The following is an 18,129-nucleotide window of genomic DNA, read 5'->3' on the forward strand; positions in this document are numbered from 1 at the left end:
CAGGGATGCATTTAACTTTTGTTTTCTGACTTTGGTGAAACTAAGCTTTCTGTACTTGGTTACCTATCTTCTTTTTTCTTTCTTTTTTTTTAGTTGTAGATGAACACAGTACCTTTTGTTTATTTATTTATTTTTATGTGGTGCAGAGGATTGAACCCAGTGCTTCACGCCTGCTAGGCAAGCCTCCACCACTGACCTAAACCCCAGTCCTGTTACCTATCTTCTTCTTACCTCTCCCATTCTTATATTTGTGTAAAAGTTATGTTTTCTTTTTAAAAATAATGGCCTGTTAAAGAGCAGAGAGATAATTAGGGAGATTAAAAAGGTTTTATTTTTTTGTTTGTTTGTCCTCTAAAAGGGAAAATACTTAGGGAAAAACATACAGAAAGTGACTTGGGGAAGAAATCCAAAGAGGTAGAGAACCAACGTCTAATCTTGATTCTTTGTATTACTGTTTTTTTCAATTACTTCCTACATTCCTTCCTTTCTGTTTGGCCCTTGAGATATTCAGCACTGTTTCCTCTGTGGCTGAATTTCTCTCTTATGATGGTACCTTCACTTTCATTGAATTGCTAGATACCTTCAAATGGAGCTTTTAAACTTTCCTCCTGATCAGAATCCCTTTCTTTTATTTTTTTCTTCCCATTTCTCCTTATTTTTTTCTCACCTTCTTACTTTTGCTGCTAAGTAAATAACCACTGGGAAAAAAATTAGAAGATTTGCATTTCTTTTGAATAAAGAGTATCTGTACTTAGCTGTTGTTTCTTTTTTGCAGCTGGAAGTGCGTGAAGACTCCAGCAACAATAAGGATATTAAAGTTCAGTGTGATGAAGAAGAACTCAGAATTTACCAGCTAAACATTCAGATCCGGGAAGTTTTTGCAAATCGTTTTACTCAGATGTTTGCAGATTATGAAGTGTTTGTTATTCAGCCCAGCCAGGATAAGGAGTCCTGGTTTACCAACCGGGAGCAGATGCAAAACTTTGATAAAGTGAGTGTAATATTGCTGGGGAAGAGGTGATTAGAATGAGAACTCAGTTACTTCTTGAAGTAACCTAAAATGAGATTTTCTTTTGCAATATTACTGAAACAAGTGATTTTTTGGGGGGGTTGGTGGTGGTTTGTGAGCCAGGAGGATTGAACTCAGGGATGCTTAACCACTACCACATCCTCAGCCCTTCAGCCCTTTTTAAAATGTATTTATTTATTTTATTTTGAGACAGGGTCTAAGTTGCCTATGGCCTCACTAAATTGCTGAGGCCGGCTTTGAACTTGCAATCCTCCTTCCTCAACCTTTCACTGGGTGGAACAAGTTTTATTGTCTTCAGATGTTGGTAAACTAGAAGGTTGTGTTGCTTAAAAACAGATGTGCTAATTATTACTATCAGGTGATTTATACCCAGACAAAGGACTCTCTCTTCCTTCTCTTTCTTCCTCTCCTCTCCTGTTCCCCACTTTTGTCTCCCTTCCTTTTCCTCCTTCCTTTCTGTGCAGTGCTGCAGAAAAGGACTCTTAAGGCAAAGGTGTTCATTTAGATTGATTGGTTGCCTCAAAAAGTTACATGAGTAAATTTGTAACAGTATGAGTGTTTTTAAAAAAGAAGCCGCAGGGACAGCCTGGCACAGTGATTCATGCCTGTAATCCCAGCCACTCAGGAGGCTGAAGCAGGAGGATCACAGGTTTGAGGCAATTTAGCAAGCCCTGACTAAAAAAATAAATAAATAAAAAAGGGTGGGGATATAGCTCAGTTGTAAACACCCCTGGTTCAATCCCAGTACCACCCCACCCCACCCCACCCTCCCCGAAAAATAAAAGAAGGAAGGGATTTTGCAGTTTGCTTTTCATAAAGACCTGGAAAGCTCTGGAAGAATTCGCCTACTGCATCCGTTGGACATGTTGCCTTTGCAGTTCAAGGCTGACATACTGTTTCCCTGTCAATAACTGTTTCCTTTTGATCCCACCAGGCATCTTTTTTGTCAGATCAGCCTGAGCCCTACCTGCCTTTCCTCTCAAGATTCCTGGAGACCCAGATGTTTGCATCTTTCATTGACAACAAAATCATGTGTCATGATGATGATGATAAAGACCCTGTTCTCCGGGTATTTGATTCTCGGGTGGACAAGATCAGGCTGTTGAATGTTCGGACGCCTACTCTCCGAACATCCATGTACCAGAAGTGTACCACTGTGGACGAAGCAGGTAAGGCCTCCTGGGAGCTATACATTTTAGTCTCTTGGACTATGTCATCAACAGGTCTTGGTTCCTAAACAGCCCGCCTCTTCCTCTGTTTCTGCCTCTGCATATGTTTTTACCATTGCCTGCAATGTTTGTTTTCTTTGTTTTTGCCTAGCAATCTTCTTGTCATCCTTTAACACTTGTGTCCATTGGGAATGGGTCCTGCTGTAAGAGATAGAGAACCTAATCAACAGTGGGTTAAGCAGGAGGTTATTTTTCTTAAATTAGCAAGAAGTTCAAAATTGGTGGTTGCTGGTGTTTGCTCAGCTGCTCAGAACTGAGATTCTATCATTTTATTCAGCTTTCCTTAGCATGTTGGCTTTTATGATTTATGCTGATAACCTCATGGTTATAAGAGGCTTTTTATATTCACATGCAAGCCAACAAGAGGGAAAAGTTGATAACAGCTGTGTTTTCCCCCTTTCATCAGAAAACAAAAGTTTTCCTGGAAATTCTCGATAAGCTCTCTTGAGTCATAGGCCAGAGTCATGTTTTTAACTGCCTTTAAGTGCAAGGAAGGCTGTGAAAGTGAACACTGAACTGAGAGTAATGTTACCCTGACAATACTGAAGTTCTATAATCAAGAAAGAAGGGGTGAATGAGTAAGAAGTTGATATTTATCATAAAACTAGCCTACATCCCTTCTCTCTGAAGCTTTCTGTGATGCCCTAGGATATGTCGGTTGATTCTTCCTCTGTGCCCTTTGATGCTTTGTCCTTCCCTTTACTCTATAGTTTCTTTTTTCCTTTCTTTCTTTCTTTTTGTTTGTGCTATAATTATTAGGAACAGCTTAAGTGTGGAGACCATATTTATTCATTTTCTTAACCGTAGTCCTCCAGCATTGTGCCTGGCACACATGGATATGAACAGTTGTGAACTACACAAATGATTGAATATGCCTTTCTGTTCACAGAGTCTGCATCTCGATCAACTTAGAGGATAGTCTCAGCTCAATGTGTTAGATTAAGTAGTGGGTTCACTTCCTTATGGGATGATCAGTTTCTTTACTGTATTTTTGTATATTTTTGTTGATTCATTTTCCATATAACTACCACCATATATATGCTTAACATATGCTAAGTGCTCAACAAATATTTGCCAAATGAATGGATACGCCAGGCTTTGAGTTTTGTTGTTGTTGTTGTTGTTTGTTTGTTTTTGTTTTTAGGTTTTGAGGATACAAGTGATAACAGTTTGAACAAAGTCTTGTTGCCTTCATCAACCTTACCTTCACCCTCTCTCCCTTCCTTCCCCTTCCCTTCCCTTCTCTTTTCTTATAATACTGAGGATTGATCCCAGGGTTGTTCTACCAATTAGCTACATTCCCAGTCCATTTTTATTTTGAGACAGCATCTCACTAAGTTGCCAAGGCTGGCTTTGAACTTGTGGTCTTCTTGCCTCACCTTCCTGAGTAGCTGGGATTATAGGCATGCACCACCATGCCTAGCTCAACCTTACATTTTTTAGCCTTCTGTCTTTACTGAATAGCTTCTCTCCCAGGTTTTTCATTTAAGATGACTCTTAGGTAAGGCTTAAGGGCACATTACCCATATAAGTAGACTACACCCTGCCTAAGGCTTTGGTCCTGAGCAGCTTAATGAAGATTTTATGACTAGTTTTTTTTTTTTTTCTATCATTTGTTATATTATCTGGCTTCTTTGCTCACCTGGTGGTGTTTTAGGCACCTTTTTCAGTGCTATAAGCAAGAGACCAAACAAGAAAAATCAGAGGAGGAAAAGCTTATTTTGGGGGACTCATGGTTTCAGAGGTCAGTCCATAGAAGGCCAGCTCTCATAACCTAGTTATCCCGTCTCCTAGCTTTCTTGCATTGCCCCACACATGAGGTTTTGGGGGACACCTAATATTTAACCATAACACCTGGTAATCTTTGATTAGATGAATTTTACCGTTTTGAGTCCTGGATACTTTGTTTTCCTATAAATATTCCTTTTTAAAAAAATATTTATTTTTTAGTTTTAGTTGAACACAATATCTTTATTTTATTTTTATATGGTGCTGAGAATCAAACCCAGTGCCTCACGCATGCTAGGTGAGCACATTACCACTTGAGCCACATCCCCAGCCCCAAATATTCTTGATTATTGTTCTGGGATATAATTTATTTGGAAATAGTTTGATTCTTTTGGGCTTTCCTTTAGATATTTATTTGGTAGAACTAGAGAATCCTTTAGTCTGTGGCTAATTATTTTCCTCTACTGAGGCAAGACTCTTCTTAGTACTCTGTTTAAAGACCTATGAATGATAGCTTAAAGATCTATTTAAAGATGATTTAAAGACCTATGATGAGGTTTTAAAGACTGGTTTTCTAGCTCTGGATATGAACTGTATATATTATTCCTTCTAAACTTTCAGGTGATTCTTTTCCCATCCTTGAGTAGTTGCTTTACTTGTTTGAACTAATCAGTTAACCTACTGAATACTCAACCCCTGCAAATCTGGGTTCTCTCTCCTCTCTGCTACCATTTCTTGTTAACTCTAGCTACCTTGGTCTCTTTAACTCAGGGAGACCACTAGACTCTTGTCTAATTTTCCCCTTCCTATTCCACAGCTTGAAAACTCTCTCAAGGCAATTAACTGGGGCAGTTTTAAGAGTTACCTCGTTTATTTCCTGTTTGTCAGGGAGCACTGCCCAATGTTTTGAAATTCATTTTTTCATGTATTTTGCCTGGTTTCTTTTTTCCTGTTATTTTAGGAAGGAGGGTAAAATCATTCCTTTTTACTGCATCTTGGCTGAAGTGGAAGAGTAACTCTTTCTAAAAAAAAATATTTGACTTGACTTTTTTAAAAAATATTTTAATCCAGAGAAAGCAATTGAGCTGCGTCTGGCAAAAATTGACCATACTGCGATTCACCCACACTTACTTGACATGAAGATTGGACAAGGGAAGTATGAACCAGGCTTTTTCCCTAAGCTGCAGTCTGATGTACTTTCTACTGGGCCAACCAGCAACAAGTGAGTCAACCCCAGAAATTCCCTAACCTAGCTTCCAAGCCACAGAAGTGAGGGTCATTCATATCTGAGCTGGAGCTATTCCAAAGACCTCAGAATTTTATAAAGCAAATATGGAGAAGACCTGACTATGTAGGTTGTTCATTTGTTTGAATAAGAAGATAGGTGACAGAGTCTGTCAGCTCCTGTCTCCACTGTGCAAATTGTTACACATGTCCAGAACCCACAAAAAACCAGGCTGCAGATGGTTTAAAATAATCTCATGCCTGGATTGCATATATAGTTTTCAATAAGTGGTGGTTGGAATAATTGGAGCCTGAACTGAAAAAGATAACAGCTGGATTACTGTACTTCTAGAGGTGAGTATGTGTGAGTTGAGTGATTGTAGTTTTGGATCTATAGTTTTTTGTAGATGTTTCAATATAAATAAGTCTGTGTTCCTTGGGATGTTCTCTCATTCAATTACTGCTTTTTTCCTTTCCTTTCCCTTCATTCTTCCTTTTTAACAGTAATCACATGTGTAGTTAACACATTTATAGCAGAAAGTCCAAAATGTCAGCTCTTAGAGAAATCTTACTTTAAAGAGATCTTCAGTAATAAATTGACTCATTAGCTACCAACATTCTGCCAAATTCTCCAGGCTACCATTCCTGAGTATTATTTCTTTATTCTGAGAAAATATCTGTAATTTCTGGGTCCTTTTAAAATAAGAAACATATTAATTATATAAATTAATGGGATTTATTGTGACATTTCTGTATATTAGTTGTTGCTTTTATCTCTGACCTGTCTCTGGTGACTTCTTGGTGGTTTCTTGTGCCCAGCATTGGCCTCCCAGACATTCAGGTTTTCTCTTGTCAATTGACCTTACTCCTTTTTAGTGTTTTGTTTGTGTGTTTGTTTTTGGTGCTGGAGTTGCACAGGCTAGGCAGGCACTCTGTCACTGAGTTACAACCACAGCCCATAGTGGAATGTTGTTAATTGCCTGCTTTGATTCTGTCAGGTGGACAAAAAGGAATGCCCCTGCCCAGTGGAGGCGGAAAGATCGGCAGAAGCAGCACACAGAACACCTACGTTTAGATAATGACCAGAGAGAGGTGAGATACTTAAGAATGACAAAGAATGATCCTATTATTTTGCTGTACACACCTTCTCTTTTATCACTTCTTTGGTCTCTGGTCTGATTCATTTATCCTAGTAGTAACCTCTTCCCCTAAAGAAAGGTTAATAATAGGTCTAGTTCTTGATATGTGATACTGGTCCTAAGTTATGATAGATAATTCAGGATGGAGGATGTTGTGTAAATGGCAGCTAGCCACTGACCTTGTGGATCCTCTCCATACTTGTGCATGATACAAACTCACTGGTTGGGAAGAAATTTTTAAAGTTGGTAAGGCATGTTTTGTTTTTGTGGTAGGAAAAGAGTTAATTTTGTTAGAGTGAAAATGAGGAAAGTGAACTTGGATTAATGCTGTGAATCTCTGAATCTAAGGAGCAAGGGCACTTGTTCCTATTTTTTTGATATCTTAATTTAAAATGGTTAATCTTGACCTTTTTTCTTAGGGGACTGAAAGAGGGGGATGATGTGCTTGAGGACTGAGGATTCTCAGATTTACCTCTTGAATCCTCATTGCTTGCAAGCTGGGTTTCTCTGCTCTACTATAATTTGTTTCTAATAAAGTTTCTAGTTCTAAACTTCAGGGTGGAGAGCCTGCCTTCATAGTTGCAGAGAAGTTGTGAAAATGGGGCTTTACCTTAGAAGCCTATTTCAAGGAACTTCTTTTTGAGAGAAAACCCTATAATTTTTATCTTACACAGATATAACCCAATAAAGCATATGGTTTTCACATGTGTCTGTCACTTCAGTGAGTAGGAAAACAATGTTTTGCCTTTGCTCTTTCTTTTCCTTTTTTTGCTACCAGGGATTGAACCTAGGGCACTTTACCACTGAGCCACATCCCCAGCCCTTTTAATATTTTTATTTAGAGACAAGGTCTTTCTAAGTTGCTTAGGGCCTTGCTAAGTTGCTGAGGCTGGTCTTGAACTTGTGATCCTCTTGCCTCAGTCTCAAGCTGCTGGTATTATAGGTGAGCACCACTGCACATGGCTGCTTTTACTATTTCTTAAAGGAATAGATGATAACTGGAAGGTTTGAATATAAATGTTTAACTGTTGAACTACAGGATATAGTCTTGCTTAGATTTTTTCGCAAGGATGGCATAAGAAGTGTTAGTATTGGTGTTGTTTTAAAACTGACTCCTGTTGGTACAGTTGAGAATTCAACATGTCAATTAAAAAGAGAGAGAGAGAGAGAGAGAGAGAGAGAGAGAGAGAGAGAGAGAGAGAGAGAGAAAGAAAAGAAAAAGAAAAAAAAAAACCAGAAACTTAACTTCTGTGTCTTCCATCTCACCTCTGTATTACTGTTTTCAGCAGTATTTATTTGAATGTGCTTTTTGGTCAAAATCACTTGAGGTAAGCACTTTGAAGATGACAAGGAGGTAGCCTTGCCCTCAGAGAATGTCAGTTTATTAAGGGGGAAAGTCAAGTAATCAACGAACAAAACTGCTTGCAGTAGGAGCCAGCATCTGTTTCTACATCAACCTCTAAGCCTTGGAGATTGATAGACTTGTTAGAAGAGAAGAGTAAATGACAGGCTCTAAAGCTTGGTGTATGAATATTTTGGGCACATATTTTGGAGGGGAGAGGTACAGAAGATAGCTAGCAAGTTAGGAGATGGTAGCAATAGTCCAGATGATAGGAATTAAATTCAAACCTTGGGGAGTTGATGATAGTGGCAGATTAAGGGGCTACAACACAGAGTGGACAGAGTTGTGCAGCTAGATAAAAATATGAGGGAAGGGAGAAGAGAAGTATAGGGTAAAAATGTTGGTTGTGAACCTGGGAAGTTACTAAGGAGATATAAGTGTGTAGTTTACTGTATTGATGTGGATTTTAGTCCAAACAAATAACACATGGAAAATCACCAGTATATTGTAGAAAAGTAGTTGTTTTGAGTGTATAGTCTTATTTTCTCATGCCTTAACTTATTATTTTTATTTATTTGAGCATATGGAGTACTAGGGATGAACCCAGGGCATCACACATGCTATTAGTAAGCACTCTACTAATAAGCTATATTCTCTGCCCACAGGCCCTAATTTAGGAAGGTTAGAAAGAGTAGAAATATTTGGTATGGGCAGAAGAGTAATTTCTCTCAACTTGATGGAAAAAATGATTTTCTCAAGGTATTCTGAGATTTGATTGGATTGGCACATTGAGCTAGGCATGCTGTAGCCATGTTTTTTTTTTTTTTTTTGCCTCTTATATCTGTAAATCACAGATATAGTACTCATGTAGTTCTTTATCAGCAAAAATAGAAATCATATTATCTCAGTTTTTCCATTTGTTACAAGAATTGCCTTTTAAACTTTCTGCTCCTGACCTTATCTGAACCAAGAAGAGGGAGCAAGAAAATGTGAGGTGATAGTGCCCTCTTCAGGCACCCATCATTATTGGTCACTTATGAGCTTTTTATTTTTCTGTTTGATGTAGAAGTATATCCAGGAAGCCAGAAATATGGGCAGCACTATCCGCCAGCCCAAACTGTCCAACCTCTCTCCATCAGTCATTGCCCAAACCAACTGGAAGTTTGTAGAGGGCCTGCTGAAGGAGTGCCGCAATAAGGTGAGCTGTGGTGCTTCTGCATGCGTGTCGTTTCCCTTAGCAACAAAAGGAGACCATTGCTTGGCTCTGACCACTGCCTTTTTTTTTTTTTGATACTAGGGATTGAACTCAGGGGCACTCAACTACTGAGCCACATTCCCAGCCCTATTTTGTATTTTATTTAGAGACAGGGTCTCACTGAGTTGCTTGACACTTCACTTTGCTGAGGCTAGCTTTGAATTCTGATCCTTCTGTCTCAGCCTCCTGAGCCGCTGGGATTACAGGCATGTGCCACCATGCCTAGCTGACCACTCCTTCTTGATTTAAAAAATACTGTTAATATAATGGGATAAAACTAATTTTAAGATCCTGTTAACCTGGAATTAATTGTATTGTTTTAAATAGCATAATACCATTGAGAGCAAATATGCTTTGCATGATATTAGCTTAATATATAATTTAAAAAATTGAAAGATAGATGTAGGGTCTTTTTATTTATTTATTATTTTGGTATTGGGGATCGAGTTCAGGTACTTTATCACTGAGCTACACCCCCAGTCTTTTTTTTTTTTTGAGACAGGATCTTGCTAAGTTGTCAAGGGTTTCACTAAATTGCTGAGGCTGGCCTTGAATTTGTGATCCTCCTGTCCCAGCCTTCAGGGTCTCTGGGATTACAAGCATGTGACACCATGCTGGCAGATAACTGAGATTTTCCATGCAATGTTATCTTTCCTACCATCAAAACATTGGTAATGCTACATTTCTTGAAAGAGTGTTCCTTCATTGTCTCTGAAATTCATTCGCAAGTTTTGAGATGCAAGTCCAGGCAGTGACAGCTTTATGTGTCCACTGCCTGGATAAATGATGACTGTGAAAGGCATGCCATTTTCAGACATAGTACTATGTGGGAAAATGTGGTGCTTAGAATTGAAGAAATATAGTAAGCAGTCTTAACACCATCAAGTTTTGGCTAGCATGTGAAGCAGCAGGTGCAATCTTCGTTGGAAGTACAAATTGATACGGTCACTTTGGAAAACAGCATAACATTATGTAGTAATTCTTCTCTTAGGTATATTGCCTGGAGGAACTCTTGCAGTGTGTCCTGGGAGATAGGTATAAGAAGTTTAGAGCACCATTCTTTGTAATAGTTCCAAACTTGGAAAAAAAAAAAAAAAAAACAAAGGCCAATCATTAGGACAATTAATAAATGATTTGTGGCTTTTTCATTCAATGACATGCTATACAGCAGTAGAACCAGGTGACAGTTATACCCATCAACTTGGATGAATTTCATAAACCCAAAGTTGAATGAAAAACCAAATCATAAAAGAAAAATACAGGCAAAACTAAAATTATATTGTTCAGAGATTCCCATATACATGGCAATTATTTCCTTAATTTTGTTTAGTTTCATTGTATAAGTTGTCACTTCAAGGGTGAAAAGGTGATTGGAAGAGGACACATAGGGTGCCTTAAAGGTGTAGATGGACTGTTTTATTTTTTAACCTGGGTGTTTTAACACATAAACACCCATAATATATTTTACAATAAAAAAATTAGTAACACTGGAAAGAAATGACAAAATATTAAGAGTTGTTGCTTCTTCAGGGTAGTTTGAGGGGTGTTTATTTTCCCTGCTTTTTAGATTTTTAGATGTTGAAAATTTATAGCATAATTAAATATTACTTAAGAACTTGGACTCAAGATTAAGGCAGATTTGGGTTCAAAAGCCAGATCTCCTACTTCTTTGCTGTGTGACTTTGGACAAGTAACTTAAATTTTCTGGCAATTTCCACATCAGTAAATTGAGAATGATAATAGTTATCTTTTGAAATTGTTGAGAGGCTTAAATGAGATAATGTAATGCTTAGTATAGCACCTAACACATATTTAATAAAAATTGTGATTATCATTACACAGATTTTTTTTGGTTATAGTTTTATAATAAGCATTTGAAGATTTTTATTAATTATCCTCATTTTTTAATCCTCTTGACAGTTATTTCAGATATATTTCTAGATTATATGTATGCTTGAAGTTTTGTTTAAGGTTATGTAAATAGAATCAGGATGTAAGAGGTGAGTATGACTGAAAGATTTTATTTGATTCTTTCCATTTTATAAATGCAAAAGCTGAATCCAGAGTGATGAAATCACTTGCTGAGGATCCTATGGTGATTGCTATGTTCTCATTTTTTTTTCTTAACTAAACTTTTAAAGTATATACTCCCTGCAACCTGACATGTATGGGTATACTGTGTCCCTTGGGCTTATTTATTTTGTCCCTCCCAGACTAGTGGGCATACTGTGCAGGCTGCCACAGCTCTCTCTAGTTGTACATGATCCTGCTCATTGTGATTATCTATCCTACTAACTGATTCCTAGACCAAGAGAATGCTGGTGGAGAAGATGGGTCGCGAGGCTGTGGAGTTAGGACATGGGGAGGTGAACATCACTGGGGTGGAAGAAAACACCTTGATTGCTAGCCTCTGTGACCTTCTGGAGAGGATTTGGAGTCATGGGCTACAAGTGAAACAGGTAATGGATGTGTGTAACCTCTTCTGTTGAGCAAACTATCTTCCTGACTTTACTTGCTAGCCTCTCTCCACACTCCTTTTCTCCAGCTGACTGGCTTTGAAGAGTGGTGCATACTGCTTATGGAATGAAACATGAAATAGCTGAACAAACAAATGTGATCCAAACTTTTTTTTTTTTAAAAAAGTAAACTTCAAAAATCTGTGTTTGTCACTCATTAAAAGTGGCATGGGAGTAAAGGTGAAGGCCAGTCTGTTAGCTCCTGTTTAGCAGTGGTACTTGCCTGGAGGTAGAGAAAGAACTTGGAGCTCAGAAAGTATCAAACATACTCTAAGGACCTTTCACTAATTATACATTCCCAGTGGAAAAAGGATTGTAATTAACATTTCTTTTATAAGTAGATGATTTAACCAGTTAAGATTTGAGAGAAGTTTAATGTTTGATTTTTACCACTTAATACCCAGAGAATTTCCTTATTTCAATATACTATACTTTCAACTGCTAATCAAGATGCTTTGGATTGGGGTTGTGGCTCAGTGGAAGAGCACTTGCCTTGCACATGTGAGACACTGAGTTTGATCCTTAGCACCACATAAAAATAAACAAACAAAATGAAGATATTGTGTCCATCTATAACTAAAAATTTTTTAAAAAGATGCTTATCTTTTATTTTTATGTATTTTTAAATTTGAAAGGAACTTGAACATTTTCATAAAGCACATTTATCATGAAAAAGTTAGAAAATAAATTTTAGTATCTAGAAACTATTTATTCAGATCTTACAGACATTGTTGTAGGCACATGAGATACTTCAGTGAACAAAGTAGAAGATCTGTCTTCATGGAGTTTCTGTTCTCATGGGTATGGCCACAATGTGTTCTATCTGTCCTTCAAAACATTTCTCTGTGCTCAAATGACTATCCACATATAGCAGTATACTTATCCAATGGACCATAATTTCATACCTACCATTATCATTTATTAAAGTAAAAAATATAGTAACAAATGTTATCAAATATGTGGGGAATTTGGAACCTTTGTACAGTTCTGGTGGGAATGTAAAATGGTGCAGCTACTTTAGAAAACAGTCTGACAGTTCCTCAGAATGTTAAGATGGTTATCATATGATACAGCAAGTCTACTTCCAGATATGTACTCAAGAGAAGTGAAAACATAATGCCTACACAAACACTTATACACAAATTCTGATAGCAGTATTATTCATCATGGCCAAAGAGTGGAAACAACCCAACTGTTTATCAGCTGGTGAGTGAATAAAAGTGATATATCCCATATAATGGGATGTTATTCAGCAGTTAAATGGAATGAAGTACAAATATATGGTATAACCTGTATATCAGATACCCAGAACAGGCAAATCCTTGATAGAAAATAGATAAAGCATTTCTAGAGGCTTAGAGGAAGGGAAGAATGGGGAGTGACTGCTAAGGTAGATGGTTTTCTTTTGGGGGTGATGAAATTTTCTAAAATTAGATAGTGGTGATGGTTGGACAATGTGAATATACTAAAAACCAGATTTTTTTTTTGTGTGTGCAGAAAATGGCACATTTTTAAAAGTATGAATTTTATGGTAATATGAATTATGACTCAGTAAAGCTGTTTTAAAAAAATCCAAATGGGATCATACTGTACCTACTGTGTTTTGTTTTGTTTTCGGTAGCAGAGATTGAACCCAGGGTTGTTTAACCATGGAGCCACATCCTCAGCCCTTTTTATTTTTTATTTGAGATAGGGTCTTGCTAAGTTGCTTAGGACTTTGCTAAGTGCTGAGCCTGGCCTCAAACCTGTGATCCTCCTGCCTCAGCCTCCTGAGTTGCTGGGATTTTAGGCGTGTGCCACCTTGCCTGGCCCTAATTTTATACTTGATTTTTTTTCACCTCATATCTTTACCACATCCCAACCATTTTTAGGTGATAATTATGTATTTAAGAGCTATATTTAAGACAATAAATCAGAGCTGGGTTTGAAGTATAATTCCTACTTAATACTTTATGAAACTGAGCAAGGTACCTAACTTCTCTAAGCCTATTTTCTCTTATGTGCAATAGAGTTTTAAAAATGCCCACCTTTGTAGGGTTCTTATAAGGATTTGATAAGGTAATTAAAAAGCACTAAGCTCAGGGTTAGGGTTGTGGCTCAGTGGTAGAGCACTTGCCTAGTATGTATGAGCACTGGGTTCAATTCTCAGCACTGCATATAAATAAATGAATAAAATAAAGGTCCATCAACATCTTAAAAAAAAAAAAAAAAAAGAGGCACTAAACTCAGAGCCCAGTATCTGGGAGGTTCTCTGAAAAAGTTTTAGTTATTCTAAAGTCTGTTTTAATTACTCTGTATCCATTGTTGGTCATTTAATTTTTTTTTCTGTTTTTTTTTTCAGTATTATAATATTGTGATCATGGAATTTTTTAAATATTAAAAAAACTGTGTAGTGAATTCCTAAAATTTTGAGGGTTCTTGTAGTATAGTAGTGACAATTTGAACAACTGAGTCAGTAAGGCTTGGGTTTGAATCGTAGATTGACTAAATGACTTTAAGTAAGTGATATGCAATTTGTAAGCTTCTTCTCCAAACCCCCAAGAGGTATATAGTTAACAAAACCTGCCTTCCAGGTTTTTATGTAATAAAAAATAAGAACCTGGCCTGTGATGAGCATGCTACACATGATAGCTGTTGTTATGAAGCATTTGGTTTTTTACTTCTGTAACAAGTGAATAGAGTACATATAATCCTTTTATTTTCATCTCTTCCAGATTTTTAATAAAACATATAACCTCAAAAACTTTTAATATTTACCATAAAAATCTCTAGAGAGTTAGGCTTTTTCCTACATTTTAGAAAACAGTACTTTATCAAGCTAGGTATGGTGGCAAACACCTGTAATCTTAGCAACCTGGGAGATTGAGGCAGGAAGATTAAGAGTTCAAAGCCAGCCTCAGCAGCTTAGTGAGGCACTTAGTGACTCAGCGAGACCCTGTCTCTAAATAAAATATAAAAAAGGGTTGGGGATATGGTTCAATGGCTAAGCACCCCTTGGTTCAATCCCTGATACAAAAAAAAAAAGGAGGGGGAAATAGTACCTTATCACTACTTGTTCTAAACCTGTCCTCTGAGGCTTTGTAGCATATTCTGCAAGAATTCTTCTAGCATTACTCATTTCTTTTGGAGTCCTTTTGATTCCTCTCTCATTTTGGTAGATGGTAAGAAAACAAATGCAAAATAATAGGGACTTTATAGTTGTGGTTCCATTTTGTTGAGTCCTAGCCCTGGAACTCCAAACATGAAGCAATGATGCTACTACCAGAGGAAAGTGGTGGTTTGTGCTTGCTGGGAGGACATTTATGTTCTCAGTGATAATTGTTCAGCTGGAAATTTACTCGGTTGGATTTGTACCAACGTGCTCTCCTTAGTTCTTTATTTTGCTAGCCTGTGTATAGACCACCTTCCTCCTGCTAAAGCATTCTTCACTTATGTTCTGGTCCAGAGGTCACATCCAATTCCTTTCTCTCCTCCATTATGCATCCAGATGATGACTAAATTCAGTCTTAGAGGGTGATCTGTTTGGGGGCATCTTACTGAGCAATTACTCATATTACCTGCTTAGAAAGTAGAGAACCCAAATAGCAATGTTTACTGCTGATCTCTTAAAATTTCATTATCAGCCTTGTCTGCTTGCATGCAGTGGTGCCTGCAGCAAATCTCATAAAACCTCTGTTATCCTCACCACTCTCTTGTCTTTTAGTGAAAGAGATGAGCTTTCATCTCTAGTGTGTTTTTCTGGCAATTAGAGGTGAAGTTTGGTTTTTCATACTGGTTTTTGAGGCTGCTGTCATTTGTAGCTGCTGTTTGTAGCTGCTGGGAACTGATCTATGCAAAAGGGTTCTCATCTTTTCGTGCTTAAGGAACTCTTAAAAGAGTCTTGTGCTGTATAATGCATGGCCATATTCCTACAACAATCAGGCTGTATTGAACCTTGAAGTCCCCAGCAACCCCTTTACAAAAGAGGGGGAAAAAAGCCAGATGTAGTGATACATGCCTGTAATTCCAGCTACTTGGGAACCTGAGGAATCATTATATTAACCATAGTTGATTTCAACCTTGCACTTAAGAGCTAGTCTACCTTCCTGCAAATTTCTTCAACTATACTTTCAATAGTAAATCCTCATCATAGTGGTGACTTATTATTTCCAGTCTGCAGTAAGGGCAGGAAATTCAGAAGCTATCACAAAATCTCATTCTCTGGATGTATGTTCTGTACATAAACCATCATGCTCTGCCCAGGCTGACCTTCAACTAAGAAATCATTTAGAGGTTCACAGGTTATTAACCTTTTTATTTTCTTTCTTATCCACTGGTCCCTTCCCAGGCTCTCTTGGGCATTTCCTTTCTGTTCTTAATGGGGGAGTTTCCTTTTTCTGTTCACTTTTATTCTTTTGTTTCTCCTGGGTTTTTAGTAAGGGGATATATGTGTATACATTGTGTTTGGGGATATTGGGATTTGAAACAAGAAATAGTACAGATATCCCCCCAACTCCCAATACTGGGGATTGAACTCAGGGACATTCTACCACTGATGTATATACCCTTTTTATTTTTCATTTTGGGAGAAGGTCTTGCCAAGCTGCTGAGGTTGGCTTTGAGCTTGCTATCCTCCTGCCTTAATCTCCATTTTAGCTGGAATTACAGGTGTCCATCACCACACCCAGCACTGTACAGATCCTTTTTAGCAAAAGCCTGTATGTATATGTTGGAATCCTCAACCTCTAAAAACTGAACTAACAGGTCCCTTACATTAATTCCAGGGGAAATCAGCATTATGGTCTCACCTGTTACATTATCAGGAAAACCGGCAGAGAAAACTCACATCAGGAAGCCTCAGTACCTCAGGTAAGTTGTTCTCTGCACCATTGTGGTAAAATCTCTTCATCCACTTTCCGACCCCTCACTGGAGTGATCGATCATCTGTAGCCAACTGTTTAAGACCAGTGAAGCCTTTGCTCTTTTTATATGGAGCCATCAGACTTCCCAGAACCACAGAATATACCAAAGCCATGGGGTTTGCTTTCATTGTATGTTCCTTTACCCTTTTTAAAAAATTATTTTTTTAAATTTATTTATTTTTATGTGGTGCTAAGGATTGAACCCAGTGCCTCATACATGCTAAGCAAGTGCTCTGCTACTGAGCTATAGCCCCAGGTCTTCTACACCCTTTTGATCAGCGACAGAAAAATTAAACAGCAAGAGGCCAGGCTTAGAATGAATTGAGGTTTTACTGAAGTGCTGGTGTCCTATATTTGGAGGAAGTGGTTTTTAGAGTCTTTTATTTCTCTGACATGTACATTGAGATTATCATTCCTATTAAGTCAGTGTCCTTCCTTAGAACTGAAAGTCAACACCCTGGTGTACATAATCTTTTATTCTTCCTTTCTGTTTCTAGTTTAATAAAAATGTCAAGTTTGTAGGGACTATAGACATTATAAAGTCCAGGCCCTTTATTTTATGAGAAAAAACTGGGGTCCAGAAGGGAATTGAGTTTACTTAAGATCATGCAGTAAATAAATAGAAGAGGCCAGATTAGGAGCCAGACCTCTTGTTTTCTGGTCTAGTGTTCTTTATATCATCCTACAGTACCTCTTCCAGAACAGTCTCTCTCCTACTTCTTGGATGCATGTCACCTTGGCACTATGTTTTGTTTTCCCCTCTTTCACTAGAGTTTCTTTACTTTTCTTTGATATTCTTAATTTAATGATAAAGATCAGTTAAATGGGGTGAAAAATGGACAACTCTTCACCCTTGAACTGAATGTGGGCAGATAATTGACTGAAAACCAGGAACAAGAGTTCCCTAGGTAGCCTTATGAGAATTTTTTTTGGTCTGCTTTCTGGATATGAGAGCAAAGAGTCATCTCGGGAAAGCTGTACAAGTTATTGCTAAGGTATAAACTATAGCCAAAAGTTCTGAACAATTTGGTGATGAAAACACTAATTTTTAGCTGGGTGTGGTAACACACATCTATAATCCCAGTGACTCAGGGGACTGAGGCAGGAGGATCCCAAGTTGGAGGCTAGCCTCAGCAACTTGGTGAGACCCTCAGTAATTTAACAAGATACAGTATACTCATACAGTATACCCATACTGAGATTTAGCTAGTGGCCATTTTAGTGAAACTCTGTCTCAAAATAATAAGTACTGGGAATAAGGAAGTAGCACAGTGGTGGAGTGCCCCTGGGTTCAAGCCCTAGTACAGAAAAGACAGGAAGAAAGAAAAGAAGGAAGTGAGAGAAGGAGGAAGGGAAGGAAGAAGAAAAGGAAACCACTAAGTTTTAAACACTGGGTCAAACATGAAGGTGTTATAGCTTCTCTTCTCCTAGAGGGCATAAATATTTGGCAACAGGTGCTTGACACCTTCTCTTGGCTGTATTTTGAAGCCAGAACATGACATGAGTGGTAGCTTCAAGTGGAAGCACTGCTTCCATGGATTATGATGAGTGATTAGGAGCCAGGAGATGTGTGTTCCAATCCTGACTTTGTTACTTGGTGACCGAGGCAAAGCAGCTAACTTCTCTGAACTTTAGTTTCTTCCGTTATTTAGTGATATCTTCCTTGGCTGTATTATTAGTTAATAGAGAATTGAATAATATGCATAAAATATAAAATCTGATCTCTAGTGGGAACCTAACAAATATTTATGAGCTCTTTTTTCCC

General features: G+C 37.8%; 1 protein-coding gene across 2 annotated transcripts in view; it reads left to right on the forward strand.

Annotated features, from left to right (window-relative positions):
* The window catches only part of Dennd5a (DENN domain containing 5A), an 86,298-nt gene that overhangs the window by 55,466 nt on the left and 12,703 nt on the right, over positions 1-18,129 (forward strand). For both annotated transcript variants that reach the window (XM_027942433.3, XM_027942432.2), the window contains exons 7-13: positions 776-991; positions 1,965-2,199; positions 5,059-5,209; positions 6,210-6,303; positions 8,759-8,890; positions 11,254-11,406; positions 16,227-16,311. In XM_027942433.3, coding sequence (XP_027798234.1) covers positions 776-991; positions 1,965-2,199; positions 5,059-5,209; positions 6,210-6,303; positions 8,759-8,890; positions 11,254-11,406; positions 16,227-16,311 — 1,066 coding nt within the window. The remainder of the gene's footprint in view (positions 1-775; positions 992-1,964; positions 2,200-5,058; positions 5,210-6,209; positions 6,304-8,758; positions 8,891-11,253; positions 11,407-16,226; positions 16,312-18,129) is intronic.

The sequence above is a fragment of the Marmota flaviventris genome, chromosome 9, assembly GCF_047511675.1.
Source record: "Marmota flaviventris isolate mMarFla1 chromosome 9, mMarFla1.hap1, whole genome shotgun sequence".
Taxonomy (NCBI): Eukaryota; Metazoa; Chordata; class Mammalia; order Rodentia; family Sciuridae; genus Marmota; species Marmota flaviventris.